Raw genomic sequence first — 13949 nt, forward strand, 5'->3', positions numbered from 1 at the left:
TTTTCCTTCATAGCTAGAGTGTTTTAAAAACATAAAAACCCACACTTAAACATAAGTGCCTCATTCGGATACATCTGTCCACAACTTTTGGGTTTTTTAAAAGCAGAGCAGGCCACGTGTTCTTGCTGCTGTGGTTTGTTGCTCACAAGATCGCTCTTGCAATACCTCAGCTCGGCACCACCCCACGTGCAGGACGCGGGCCCTGGGCACGGCCCCGTCTCCTGCAGCGAGGAGGAACGTGCCTCGCTCCCTGGGAACAGTCCTGTGGTTTCCCAGTTAAAAAAAAAATATATATATATACAAAAATTCAGGGAAACTCTAGATGCCCATGTCCGCTTTGGGACAGAATCGGTTCATTGTGCTTGTGAGAGCTACTGGACAAAGTGCAAGAGGGAGGTAAAAGCCAGCACGCTCTTGGGATATGGGGATGTAGGGATATGGGGTTGTGTTGCCTTCCAGCTTTGCCTGCCGTCCCTGCCGGGGGCAGCTGCGTCCCGGTGCTGAGGTGTGCGGCAGCACCGCAGCTCCCCCCCCCTTCCACCGCCCTCAGCTGTGGGGTGCAAGATAAAAGTTTCCCAGAAATGGCGCGTTGACGTACAGATTTTGTGAGCGATAAGCGCGTTCTCCTGGGGTTTCACCCACACAGATAACCTTCACCCCAAAGCATGGCCGGGCCGGCTGCGCCTGCCGGGCTCTGGGGGCACCTGTGGAGCCGAAACCGGCTGCACCCCAACCCCAGCGTGATGCAGGGAGGGCCCTGAAGGGGCAAACAGATTTGGGGACTCGGCCACGCCACGAGCTGCAGAAACACACGGGAGAGGAGCTCTGCGGAGGAAATATCTTTATTATTAGCTGAAGGGCTTAAGAAAATAAGGCAAAAGTCCAGCGGGGCTCTGGGCTGCCCTCAGGTCATGGCCGAGGGCGGGTCATTGCCACTACATCCCCTTCCCAGTGTCCCCATAGCTGGGCAAGGATGGCCAAGGCCGTCCTGTCCTCGGTGGTCACAGCGATGGCAAAGCCAGCCCACGGTGCCCGAGGTCCAGCCCCTGTCCCCCTCCCCACAGCCAGGGGGTAGTGGGGGGATATGGCTGCACAGACCCCCCCGGCTGCAGTGCCGTGTCTCTGCCCGGAGGATGCAGCTCCCGGTAGGGGACAGGATGTCACTAATTAGTAAAATTACATTTTGGAGAAAGCTGGTGGTGTGTGGCGGAGGGTGAGGGCTGCCCGGCGCAGCACCAGAGAGGGGAGGGGGGCGGGTGCCCACCCGGTGGTCAGGGATGGGGAAAATCCGCTTGGACAGCAGGAGCCAACGGGATAACGGCACTCCAGCACTGCCCAAAACCACCATCTGCCCCCCCCAAAAAAAACCCCATTGCTTTGCCACAGTGTCCAGCTGGCACGAGGGCTGGTGGGCCATGGAGGGGTCGGGGGGAGCAGGGGGGGCTTCATCGGGGCTTCCTTGAGCCACCACGTACGTATGGAGCAACAAACCACCATGTCCATCGCGGGTCTGCAGGGTGTCCCCCCCCCCCCCCGAGCCGGTGGCTCCTCGGGCTCACCCGGGACCGTGTCCCTTCCCCCTAGATGCCGGGGGGGGTCAGGGGGCCGTCCTGGGCTGCGTTGGGGGTCCCCTCACCCCCTGCTGCTGTTGCACCCGCCGCTTCCTCGGCGCCTGGATTTTGGGGAGGGGGCTCAACGGGGTTCTCATCACCTGATTTTTTGCTTCCTTCCTCCTCCTCCTCTTCCTCCTCGGGGGGAGATTTCTGCTCCCCCCGGGCCCCGTTGGCCAGCGGTGCCTTGGGGGGGGATTTGAGGTTCTGGGCAGCGGCGAGGATGTCTGCCTGCAGCTGCCGGCTGCAGTCGAGGGGCTCCTCGGCACCGGGGTCGGGGGCTTTCTCCGGCACCTCGTTGAAAGCCCGGGCCCCCCCCGCCTTGTCCCGCTCGTCCACGTACTTCTTCTTGGGGAAGGAGGAGGGGTAGTAGGCGGACGCCTTGTGCTTCTGCCGGACAATGACGGCGGCGCAGATGATGAAGAGGAGGACGAAGGCCAGCGAGCCCACCACCACCACCAGCAGCATGTACTCCTTGAAGAAGTCCACCAGCCCGTCCAGCACGCCGCCCGGCGCGGAGCTGTTGGTGACTGTGGTCCCCGCCGCGTCCCCCACCGTGGGGCCGATCCCGGGCGTCACGCGGTGGACAGGCGGCGTGGCCGAGACCTCCTCACCGTCCCCGCTGCCCCCGCCGTCGGGCAGCACCGCGGCGTGCCGGGGTGCTGCCGAGCGCGCCGGGGCCACCGCCAGCAGCAGCAGCAGCCACGCGCCCATCGCCGGCCGCACCGCCATCTCCCCTGGGGCTCGTGCACGGCAGCCTGCGGGACGCAGAGGGGAGGGCAAAATATTAACACCCCGACAGAGCGAGACCCCCCTCCCCAGCCCTGTCCCGAGCGAAGCCCCACGGTGCGCCCACCCCGCGCCCCGCGTGCGGCTCCGGCACAGGGGGGAGGACAAGCAGAAGCCTCGAACCGCCGACGGTTAGCTCCGGCTGAATCCAACCCGGCTGAACTTCCTTTAAGAAAAGCAAAAAAGCGGCTCGGTTTTCCTTGCCCCGACGCCAAGCGAGGGGCTGCGTTTGTTTTGCAATGAGATGCTGCTGCTGAAAAAAAAAAAAAAGAAAAAAAAAAAAAAAAAGATGGAAACCAGCTGATTTGCTGGTTTGGATTTCGGATTGCTCAAGCCTGGGGGACGCTGCGTGCGCGGCCAGGGGACCGGGGCCGCCGCCAAGAACCAACTTCAGACAACGGTCATTTGGCCGATTAGAAAATTCCTGAGAAATTGAGGTTTCCAGTGGAAACTTTGACACAGGCGACGCTGCAGAAGGGGCCGGCCCCCGGCGCGAGCGGCATTTCCCAACCGCTCGTCCCGGCGCGGACCGTTACAAAACGATTCCCAGCTTGAGCGTGGCTAAAAATAGGTTGGTGGTAGGATTTCACCCCGGTGCCGCCGCGGCGGCCGAGCGGTGCCGGGATTGGGTGCGGGACCCCCCCCTCCCCCCAGAGCCTTTGTAAAGGGACACCCCCGGAGCTGGGGTGCAGTGGATGGGGTGGGGGGGTCCCGGCTGCCCCAGCATCCCCGGTGAAGTCCAGCTCCATCCCCTCGCCGTGCCGCGCTCTTCTGTGCCGGATGGGGCCGTAGGACATGGGATGAGCGTTTCCCATCCCCGCACACACAGCCCAAAGCGATGAACCCCCAGCCGAGCTCTGCACCCCCGTGGGGTTCGGGAGTGGGGTGCGACCCTCCCCAGCGCGTCGCGGCGCCTTCCCGGGGGACGGCAGCGCGTTTCGGCTGCGCCGTGCCACGTAACGCCATTGGGCCGTTCCCGGAGCTCTCCCCACGGGAAGGTCTCGCGAACCAGCTCCCCGCATCCCTCAGCGGGGACCCCCTGGAACAATTCCCTCATCTTGAGTCCGCCCCCCCACCCCAAATCCCATCCCGCCTCCCATTTCCCCCCCGCTCCGGGCAAAGCCAACCCAGCAGCGCCGCAAACCGGGAGGCACTCCAGCAGCGGGATTTGGCTTTCAGGCTCCGTCCCGGCTGCAAAATCTGGTTTGCATTAAACCAGAGCAAACAAACGGCGGCGGCGGAGGCGGGAGGCGCCCCCGGACCCCCGACCCTGCCGGCTCACTGCGGTTGCCGCCGCTGCCGTGGGCTCTGGGCTCGCTGCCGTAACGGCAGCACCGCCAGGACAAGGTTTTTTTTTTGGGGGGGGTTGGGATGAGCCCCTTCATCCTCCTCCACCGCCACCTTCGCCGCAGAGAGGGGCCCCTCTGCTGCAGCAGGGAGACGGCGAAGGCATTAATTCCCCGTTAGTAAGCGGAGCTGATGAGCAGCCGGAACAACGGTGGGGCCGAGCAAAGCCCAAATCCATGCCAAGAGCGGGGCTCATTCCCATGGCCATCACCAGCCCTCCATCCCCCATCCCATCCCATCCCATCCCCACCCCCATCTCCATCCCCGTCCCATCGCCACCCCAGACCCGCAGTGCATCGCTGGCTCCGGCTCGGCCGGACACAGGCGAACCCCTCTTCTCTTCCCTCCGCTCCCCAAACGTTCGGCAAAGTCACGATTTTGATGTTGTCCGGGCGCGCCGCATCCTCCGAACCGTGCCCGGGCACGCGGTCGGCTCCATCCCACGTCCCGCCGCGGGGACCGTGCCCAGTCCTCGCCGCGGCACCCCTGCTCGTGGGGCAGCCGCGACCGAAGCCACCCCAAAATTGGGGAGCTGGGCTGGCGCTTGCCGGCGGGATCCTCACCTCGCCTGCAGCCGCCGCGTCGGCGGGAGGGAGCCGGGAGGATGGGGGTCTGTCCCGCGCACCTCGTCGCCTCGCGCCCCTTTCTGCTGCCTGCCGGGATGGAGCCTCCTCCTTCTCCTTCTCCTCCTCCTCCTCCTCCTCCTTCTCCTCCTCCTGCGCCGCAGCCTGGGACCAGCTTGTTCTCATTAGGGCCGGTTTGGGGAGGGAGCGTGGGAGGCCGGCGAGGGGCAGGCAGCCCCCAGCCCCCTCCCAGCCGAAATCCAGCTGGGGGCTGAGGGGGGCTTCCAGCAAAAGGGGGAGTTCCCGGTGCCCCCTGTCGTCCCAGCAGCGTCGCCGGAAGGGGGACGCTTTTTGGGGCGCAAGTGGGGGAAGGGGGTGGCGGGGGAGTTTGTTGCGAGGGTGGTTCTGCCCATGAGGACGGAGGTAAAACTCCATCATCCCACGGCCGTGGGGCTGAGCCGCCGGGGGGGGGGGGGGGAGAAAGGATGGGGATGGGGGGGTGCTGGCACCCCCAAACCGCCTCCCGCTGATGCCGTGCCGGGAGCCCCCCCCAACTGCCTTTCACGGCACGGCCGGGTCCCGGCACCGCAGCCCAGGGCCCGATCCTGCCCCCGTGCCCAGCCCTGCGACCCAAACCCTCCTGCCCTGCCTGGGCACGGGCACCAGCCGTGGGGGCACGGCCACCGAGGCCACGCGGGGGCCAGAGGGGGACGGCGCCCCGACACCACGGGAGGTTGGCAGTGGGACACGGGGGCAAACGGCGCCTGAGACACCACCACCACCACCACCACCCGGCCTTGATTTCAGGAGACCGTTTCCTAAATGCCCCGGTCCGGAGAGTCCGCAGCACAGGCAGCTCTGCCTTGGGGTGCAGGCAGGGGTGCAGGCAGAGGTGCAGACAGGGATGGAGTCAGGGGCGCAGGCAGAGGCGCAGGCAGGGATGGAGTCAGGGGCGCAGGCAGGGATGAAGTCAGGGGTGCAGGCAGGTATGGAGTCAGGGGTGCAGGCAGAGGTGCAGGCAGGGGTGCAGGCAGGGATGCAGGCAGGGATGGAGTCAGGGGTGCAGGCAGGGATGCAGGCAGGGATGAAGTCAGGGGTGCAGACAGGGATGCAGGCAGGGATGGAGTCAGGGGTGCAGGCAGGGATGCAGGCAGGGATGGAGTCAGGGGTGCAGGCAGGGGCGCAGGCAGGGATGGAGTCAGGGATGAAGTCAGGGGTGCAGGCAGAGGCGCAGGCAGGGATGGAGTCAGGGGTACAGGCAGCGCTGCAGGCAGGGGTGCAGGCAGGGGTGCAGGCAGGGGTGCAGAAACCACCCCTGCGGTTCCCCCGGCCAACGCAGTGGCTGCGCGGCTCCCCGGGGCACAGCCTCTGGGTTGGGGGGTCTGGGGGCACCGCCTGTGTCCCCCCCGACACCCGGCACCAGCAGTGCTCTGCCCCCCCCCGCTGCCCCCCCCCGCCTGGGCTGAAGTTGCTCAAGAGGCTGCAGCCGCCGCCGGTGACCTCATCCTCCCGCTATTCGCCTCCGCGCGCCTCCCCGGGGACACGGCCACATCCCCCCCCCCCCCCAAAAAAAAAGCCATCGACGGCACCCGGGGACCCGCGCCCACCCTGGGGCTGGGGGCGAGGGCGCCTGTCCCCATCGCCAGTGGCACCGGGAAGACGGCGCGGAACCCGGCGCCGTTTGGGTTTCTCCCACTGTCGCCAAATGTAATCGTGGCTCCCAGAAATAGCGGGTCCGTCTGTCTGTCTGCAGCCGGCGGCTCCGCACAGCTGCTGGGGCGGCTTTTCCCGGCCTTAAGCGCTCGGTGCTGAAATCTTAGAGGGGAAGGGGGAAAGGTGAAGGAAGGCCGGAGGAGGAGGGGGGGGATGGGGGGTGGTGCAAGGGTGGCCGCGCTGCCGAGCCGAGCCGGCCTGGAGCAGTGCCAGCGGCGGCGTCCGGACTCGTTCCTGCAGCCCGGCCGGGGATGGGGCCGCGATTCCCTTCCGTGTGCCCGTCCTGGCCACGGTCCCCAGCCCTCCTTAGCCAGGGTCACTGTCCCATCCTGGCCAGCATCCCCACCCCCCCTCAGCCAGAGTCCCCATCACTCTTTGTCCAGTGTCCCCATTTGTCCTTGTCCAGTGTCCCCATCCCTCCTTGTCCGGGGTCCCCATCCCTCCCTAGCCAGTCTCCATCCCTCCTTGTCCGGGGTCCCCATCCCATCCTGGCCAGTGTCCCACTCCCATCCAGGTCAGTGTCCCCATCCCTCCGTAGCCAGAGTCCCCAACATTTTTTGTCCAGTGTCCTCATCCCTCCTTGTCCGGGGTCTCCATCCCATCCTGACCAGTGTCCCCATCCCTCCCTGGCCAATGTCCCGTCACTCCTTGTCCAGCATCCCCATCCCTCCTCAGCCAGTCCCCATCATTCCTTGTCCAGGGTCCCCGTCCCACCCTGCCCATCATCCCCATCCCTCCTCGTCCCGGCTCCCCACCCTTCCCCAGCCCCCGGCCGGGGTCCCCATCCCAGCCCTGGGCTCTTCCCGGGGTGGCGGCGGTGCGGGGGCTGCCAGCGCCCACCGGCCATTACGATGCCGTTTTTGCCTGCGGCTGGGGAGGGCTGCGCCCCTCGGCCTTGGGCAGGGCCGCGCCGCCCGCGCCCCGCTTTGTAATTTGGGGCAGCTGGAACGCGGGGACCCACAGGGCTCGGCTCCGCGGCACAGCCGGCCCGCCGTAACCTGCAATTTGAGCCATTTCGGCCTCGCTCTGCTTGTAATTTGCTTCACTGGGCTGCGCTTTGCTGTGCCAGCAAAATACCGGAGCGGTGGTGGGGGAGAACGGGACTGATCCGGCGTGCGCCGTGCCACGGCGTGTAGAGCACCGTGCCCGGCGCAGCGCCCGTGCCACCCACGGCCCCGTGCACCGCAGGCTGCCCTCCCGCTGCACGGCACAGCGGTGTGCCGGGGGCGGCGCGTGCCGAGGATCGCGCCGTGACACCGCCGTGCTGCGGATTCCTCTGCCGTGAGCTGGGAGATGGCAGCCCGACAGGAGCCGCCGCCGCCGATGCCAAATAGGGCGATTCCCGGCTCCCGGCATCTGGCGGTGGAGGAAAGTTTATCCTCGCTGCTTCGCTGCGCTCCCACATGGATGGGGCCGGGTGAGAGCGGGAGCGATCCCGGGGGTCCCATCCGCCTTCTTGGGACACCCCCCCCAGCCTCATCCCCACCCGGACGGATGGCAGAGGCCGGAGGAGGGGCTGTGGGGTGAAGCCGGATGATGGGAGCATCCGAGGGACAGTGGGGCTGGGGGTGACGGTGGTCCCTGCGGGCTCCCGGTCCCCAGCCTGGCCCCGAGAACCCGGGGGCACAAGCTCCTCCGTGCCCGTTACGGCCGAGCCATGAACACCCGCGGCAGCTTTTCGGCACGGCACAGCGCCGGCACCCGCACGCATGGCGTGGGGACACAGCGGGGTCGGGGCAGGGTGGCATCACCGGTCAGAGCTCGGGGTGTCCCATCTGGGGACCGGCCACCGCCGCCGGCTGCAGATCCCCTCGCCCACGCTGCCTCACCCGTAAACATTTACATTTGCGGGAGGGAGCGGGGCCGGCGAGGCGGGGAGGCCCCAGATGGAAAATATCCGAAGCACAGCGCAAATGTAAACAGGCGGCGGGGCCGGGGCGCAGGTGAGCCGCCGCGCTGCCAACCCGCCCCGGGGGACGGCCACCCCCGAAAGCGGCTTTCGAGGTGGCTGCGCACCCCCGGGTTCAGCTCCGGACGGGGTGGCACAGCGACGTCTCGAGCGCGTGCCGAAACGCTTCGCTGCCCAAATGTGTGCTGCAAACATCGAGGGAGGCGTAAGATGCCCCGTTGGGACAGGGATGGGGATGTGGGATGGGGATGCGGGATGGGGATGTGGGATGGGGATGCTGAACCTGGTGGGAGAGGGATGGGGATGCGGGATGGGGATGCGGGATGGGGATGCTGAACCTGGTGGGAGAGGGATGGGGATGGGGGATGGGGATGCTGAACCTGGTGGGATGGGGATGGGGATGTGGGATGGGGATGCTGAACCTGGTGGGACAGGGATGGGGATGCTGAACCTGGTGGGAGAGGGATGGGGATGCGGGATGGGGATGGGGGATGGGGATGCTGAACCTGGTGGGATGGGGATGGGGATGGGGGTTGGGGATGCTGAACCTGGTGGGAGAGGGATGGGGATGTGGGATGGGGATGCTGAACCTGGTGGGACAGGGATGGGGATGCTGAACCTGGTGGGAGAGGGATGGGGATGCGGGATGGGGATGGGGGATGGGGATGCTGAACCTGGTGGGATGGGGATGGGGATGGGGGTTGGGGATGCTGAACCTGGTGGGAGAGGGATGGGGATGTGGGATGGGGATGCTGAACCTGGTGGGACAGGGATGGGGATGCTGAACCTGGTGGGAGAGGGATGGGGATGCGGGATGGGGATGGGGGATGGGGATGCTGAACCTGGTGGGATGGGGATGGGGATGGGGGTTGGGGATGCTGAACCTGGTGGGAGAGGGATGGGGATGTGGGATGGGGATGGGGGATGGGGATGCTGAACCTGGTGGGATGGGGATGGGGATGGGGGTTGGGGATGCTGAACCTGGTGGGAGAGGGATGGGGATGTGGGATGGGGATGCTGAACCTGGTGGGATGGGGATGGGGATGGGGGTTGGGGATGCTGAACCTGGTGGGAGAGGGATGGGGATGCGGGATGGGGATGGGGGATGGGGATGCTGAACCTGGTGGGATGGGGATGGGGATGGGGGTTGGGGATGCTGAACCTGGTGGGAGAGGGATGGGGATGTGGGATGGGGATGCTGAACCTGGTGGGACAGGGATGGGGATGCTGAACCTGGTGGGAGAGGGATGGGGATGCGGGATGGGGATGGGGGATGGGGATGCTGAACCTGGTGGGATGGGGATGGGGATGGGGGTTGGGGATGCTGAACCTGGTGGGAGAGGGATGGGGATGTGGGATGGGGATGCTGAACCTGGTGGGAGGGGGATGGGGATGTGGGATGGGGATGCGGGATGGGGATGCTGAACCTGGTGGGAGAGGGATGGGGATGTGGGATGGGGATGCTGAACCTGGTGGGAGAGGGATGGGGATGGGGGTTGGGGATGCTGAACCTGGTGGGATGGGGATGGGGATGTGGGATGGGGATGCTGAACCTGGTGGGACAGGGATGGGGATGCTGAACCTGGTGGGAGAGGGATGGGGATGCGGGATGGGGATGGGGGATGGGGATGCTGAACCTGGTGGGATGGGGATGGGGATGGGGGTTGGGGATGCTGAACCTGGTGGGAGAGGGATGGGGATGTGGGATGGGGATGCTGAACCTGGTGGGACAGGGATGGGGATGCTGAACCTGGTGGGAGAGGGATGGGGATGCGGGATGGGGATGGGGGATGGGGATGCTGAACCTGGTGGGATGGGGATGGGGATGGGGGTTGGGGATGCTGAACCTGGTGGGAGAGGGATGGGGATGTGGGATGGGGATGCTGAACCTGGTGGGACAGGGATGGGGATGTGGGATGGGGATGCGGGATGGGGATGCTGAACCTGGTGGGAGAGGGATGGGGATGTGGGATGGGGATGCTGAACCTGGTGGGAGAGGGATGGGGATGCGAGATGGGGATGCTGAACCTGGCTGGGTCGGGGTGGGGATGGAGACATGGGGACGTTGAGCCTGGTCACAGTGGGGACGGGGATGGAGGGAGGGATGGGGACACTGAGCCCAGCTGGGGTGGGGATGGGGGTGTGGGATGGGGACGCTGAACCCGGTGGGACAGGGATGGGAATGTGGTGACACCAAGCCTGGCAGGGCAGGGACAGTCCTGGGCCATTTCTGCTCCCCTCGGGTGGCTCTCCAGGGCCGGGCACGGGGAAAGGGATCGGGCCGGTGGCTCGAGGGGTGACTGACACCGGCACACTGGGGGGAGGTGGGACCTGGGAACAAATCTGAGCCCACTTCGGTCCCCAGGTGCAGGCAGGATGGTGGGACCCTTGGTGGCCACTCATGGCTCTGCTCTCCCCATCCTTCCTGGTCCCAGCCACAACCAGGCGGGACAATGCCACCCTGCGAGACCAAGAGCCTGTGGCCACCTTTTGCTCACCGGGGACTAGCCCTGAGCACACCAGCAGTGCCGAGGACCACCCTGACGGGCGGTGACGGTCCCGGATGCGTCCCCTTGCCTCGCTGCGGGCCACCGCAGGGCAGGAACACGTTACGCCACCAGCGTGCCCGTCCCCGTCCCCCCCTCCCTGCCGTTTCCGCCCCAGCACCGCCACCCTTTCCGCTCCCACGCCGCGGCACGAGGCCGAGCCCCACGCCGGGAAGGGGGTCCTCCCGGGAGGCTGCGGTCCCCAAATCCCCAGGGTCTGGCTCCCAGCCCAGCACGGGGGTGGCCATGGGTTTGGTTTCTGGTCCCCGGGGGGTTGGGGCTGCTGCTGGGGGAGGAGGATGGAGAAGCGAAATTTCGGCAGGGAGATGTGGGCAGGTGGTTGGAGCGAGGAGGGGGCCGGGGGGGGGGGGGGGGGCTGGTGGGCACCGACCCCACCAGGAAGAGACCACCATGTCCCAGTAACGCTTTAATGGGGTCGGCCTGGAGGGCTGAGCTCGTCCTGGGGGAAATCGGCACCCCATCACGCCTGCCCAAAACTCAGACCCAAGGGGATGGGGGTCCCCTCTTCACCCCCACGCACGGCAGCACCGGGACCTCAGACCGTGCCCACGGCGCAGCCGCCGGTCCCCCCGATGCTCTGGGATGGAGGACCCCATCCTCGTGGCTCAGGAGTGCTCTGGCAGAAAGCTGCTGAGAGTCAGGTTGTCACCGTCGGCCTCGGAGCCACCGTCGAGCAGCAGCTTTGGCCGCCGGACCGGGCCGGGCTTGGAGCCGTTGGCGGCCGTCTCGCCGTCGGGCAGCAGGGAGGAGATGCAGACCATCTCGGTGGGGCTGAGCTGGCGGTGCGCCGTCCGCGCCCGCCGCCAGAGCAGGGCCCCCAGCACCCCCGTGCACACCATGAAAGTGGCGGCCACCAGGGCCAGCAGCAGGATGGCCAGCAGGCACTTGCCCATCACCCTGCTGGGGTCCCAGGGGACCGGCACCGCCGTCCCCCTGGGCTTCATGTCCCAAGGGGCTGAATGAGTGGGCGCGGGGGGACCTCCGGCTTTCTTGACTTTCCTGTAACCCGTGGTGGTGGGGCCGAGGGCCGGGGGGGTCGCCGAGAGTGGCGCCGCAGAGGAGCCGCTGTCCGTGCCACCGGCCACCGTCCCCTCCTCGCCGGGCGACGTGAGCCAGCTGGGGACGGTGGTGATGCTCTTTTGGGGCGTTGCGTGTGTGCTGGGCTCCGCCAGCAGCACGTCGGGATCAGGGGAATCCGTCTCATCCATGGGGTCGGCTGTGGTGGGCACCGGGATCACCCGGTACAGGCTGCCGGTGCCGGGTGCTGCCGGTGGCGCGGAGCTCAGCAGCAGGTCAGGGGGATCGGTCTCATCCATGGGGTCGGCTGTGGTGGGCACCGGGAGGACCCGGTGCAGGATGGGGTTGGTGCCGGGCGCCGGTGGTGGCTCAGAGCTCAGCAGCAGGTCGGGCTCGGGGGAATCGGTCTCGTCCATGGGATCGGCTCTGGTGGGCACCGGGAGCGCCCGGTGCAGGCTGGCGTTGGTGCCGGGCGCCGGTGGTGGCTCAGAGCCCAGCACGGGGTCGGGCTCGGGGGAACCTATCTTAGCGCCGCTGGGCACGGCGGTGGCAGCGTGGCCGTGCCCCGGCGCGGTGGTGCTGGGCTGCTGCTCGCCATTGTCCCTCTTCCTGCGGGAGAGCGGCAAGGGCTCAGCCTGCGCCCGCCCGGCCGCCCCCCAGACCCACTGCACCTCGCGGTGCTGCCGCAGCTCCGGTGCCGGCACGGCCCCGCACGCCCGTAGGGTGCTCAGCACCAGCATCACCAGCACGGCCCAGCCCGGCGCCATGGGACCTGTTGGGGGGGGGAACAGAGAGGGCAGATGAAATTGGGGTACCGCTCCCCTGCGGGAGGATGCTGAGCTGCATCCGTCAGGCTGGAAATGGCCCCAAGGATGGACGTGGGGGAAGCATCCTCCTCCCGGAGAGGGGCCCTGTGTTTTGCGGGGGGCCGTGGTGGGCAGAGCTGAGCTGCCCCCCACCTGCGGGGGGGTCGGTCCCGCTCGGAGAAGAAAGTTTTGAAAAGGAAGCTGAGTGTCTGGAAATGGGAAACGAGCCACGATGGAGATGGCTGCTGCGGGACGGGCAGTTGCAGGATGACTCCCCCCCGGTGCAGAAATGAAACCGCAGAGATGTCGCACACATTTCCATCGATCCCCCCCCCCCCCCCCCCCCCTCCCCAGGTGGGGCCCATCCTCCCCCTCCGCCGGCCGGGCTGGCACGGGGCTCGCGGGCCGAGGCCACCATGTGCCTCCGCATCTGCGCTGGAGCAGGAGGAGAGGCAAAGCCACCCCAAAGCCACCCCAACCCCCCCCCCCTCGTCACACCAAGGGCCCCCCAGCAGCCCCGGTGGGTGGACACCAGCGAGGTGCCTGTGCCCACCATCCCAACACCGATCAACGCTCCCCCAGCGTCGAGCATCTCCGGGAGGCTCCAACATCCCCAAAGCGCCCACCCGCCCCCTAAAACCCCCAGGGACCGGCACCGCACGGAGCGCGGCAACCCATGCGTGCCCGGGGGGGGACCCCGAGCATCCCCTTTGCACCTACACCCAGCCCCGATCCGGCACCCACCCCCCGCCGGGGCTCACCTCTGCCGGGGGACGCCGCGGGACCCCGAGCTGCAGCACCGGCGGCCATCACCAGCGAGGGTCCGGCTGTGCCAGCACGGGGGCGCGAGGGCAGCCCCGGCACCGGGCAACTGCCGAAACCCGATGGGCGTCGCGGGCCGCCCTCCGCCTGCGCCTCCCGCCCCAGCGGGGAAGGAAAGGCGGGCACGGAAGAGCGGCTGCGGTTTCGGAGAGCCCGGTGAGGGGAAGGACGTCACGCCGGGAGAGGGGCCACCGAGAGCCAGGGGCTGCGTGCACCCCCCAGTGAGGGCGGCGGGGACGTGGGGTGCCCCCCAAAAAGGGGCCTCCAGCCCCTCCCCGGCGTGCGGGGTGCCCCGCGGGAGCCCCTTGGCCAGCCCAGTCCCACCGGCGGCTCTGCCGAGCTGCGCGCCGGGGCTCGCACCACCCCGAAAGCAGAAGTGATGGCAAACATGGTGCCAGGGCTGCCAGCCCACCCCTGGCCCCAGCACGATGTGGGCACAGATGGGATGGGGGGGCAGCTCATAGCACCCCAGGAGGGGACATGGAGGTCCCCCAACACCGTCAAACAGCCTTCACCCGTGAGGAGGAGGAAGAGGAGGAGGAGGGGAGGGCCTGGCTCAATGCATTCGCTGAGCCTTCGTGTCCTTCTCTTGGTACCGATATCCTTGTGGCCGAGGAGCTTTCGGGGGGCCGTGGGGGCCACCAGGCTTTGCCCCATCTGCGTGGGGCTGCACCGGCTGGGAAATACCCCACCCTCACCGCAAGCACCGGCGGGGCAGCGGGCGGGAGGTGCAGCCGCAGGAAGGATGCTGCAAGAGCGCATCTGCGGCAAACGCCCCACGACTGCCGCCCGGGGCCGTAAACAGC

The 13949-nt window shown here is 67.4% G+C and overlaps 2 protein-coding genes across 3 annotated transcripts; both read right to left on the reverse strand.

Annotated features, from left to right (window-relative positions):
* Positions 1-824: 824 nt before the first annotated feature.
* TMEM119 (transmembrane protein 119) lies at positions 825-4430 on the reverse strand. 2 transcript variants are annotated; one of them, XM_082491728.1, is made up of 2 exons: positions 4310-4430; positions 825-2368 (listed from the first exon to the last, which is right to left on the reverse strand). In XM_082491728.1, the coding sequence occupies exon 2, from the start codon at positions 2340-2342 to the stop codon at positions 1581-1583; it is 762 nt and encodes a 253-aa protein (XP_082347854.1). In that variant the 5' UTR covers positions 2343-2368; positions 4310-4430; the 3' UTR covers positions 825-1580. The 2 variants fall into 2 exon arrangements, with proteins under 2 accessions (XP_082347854.1, XP_082347855.1); XM_082491729.1 differs by lacking the exon at positions 4310-4430 and adding an exon at positions 2467-2551.
* Positions 4431-10891: 6461 nt separating this feature from the next.
* Positions 10892-13228, reverse strand: SELPLG (selectin P ligand). The gene is made up of 2 exons (XM_082491783.1): positions 13083-13228; positions 10892-12287 (listed from the first exon to the last, which is right to left on the reverse strand). Exons 1-2 carry the CDS (start codon positions 13129-13131, stop codon positions 11104-11106), a joined length of 1233 nt encoding a protein of 410 aa, XP_082347909.1. The 5' UTR covers positions 13132-13228; the 3' UTR covers positions 10892-11103.
* Between the last annotated feature and the right edge of the window lie 721 nt (positions 13229-13949).

This window comes from Vanellus vanellus (genome assembly GCF_965231255.1).
Source record: "Vanellus vanellus genome assembly, chromosome: 16".
Lineage (NCBI taxonomy): Eukaryota > Metazoa > Chordata > Aves > Charadriiformes > Charadriidae > Vanellus > Vanellus vanellus.

Bases quoted from the DNA above. Each gene is read 5' to 3' on its own strand.
- SELPLG (XM_082491783.1), bottom strand. From the start codon at position 13,131: ATGGCCGCCGGTGCTGCAGCTCGGGGTCCCGCGGCGTCCCCCGGCAGA. The intron at 12,288-13,082 runs GTGAGCCCCGGC...CCCCCCCAACAG, and splicing joins CGCGGCGTCCCCCGGCAGAG to GTCCCATGGCGCCGGGCTGG.
- TMEM119 (XM_082491728.1), bottom strand. From the start codon at position 2,342: ATGGCGGTGCGGCCGGCGATGGGCGCGTGGCTGCTGCTGCTGCTGGCG.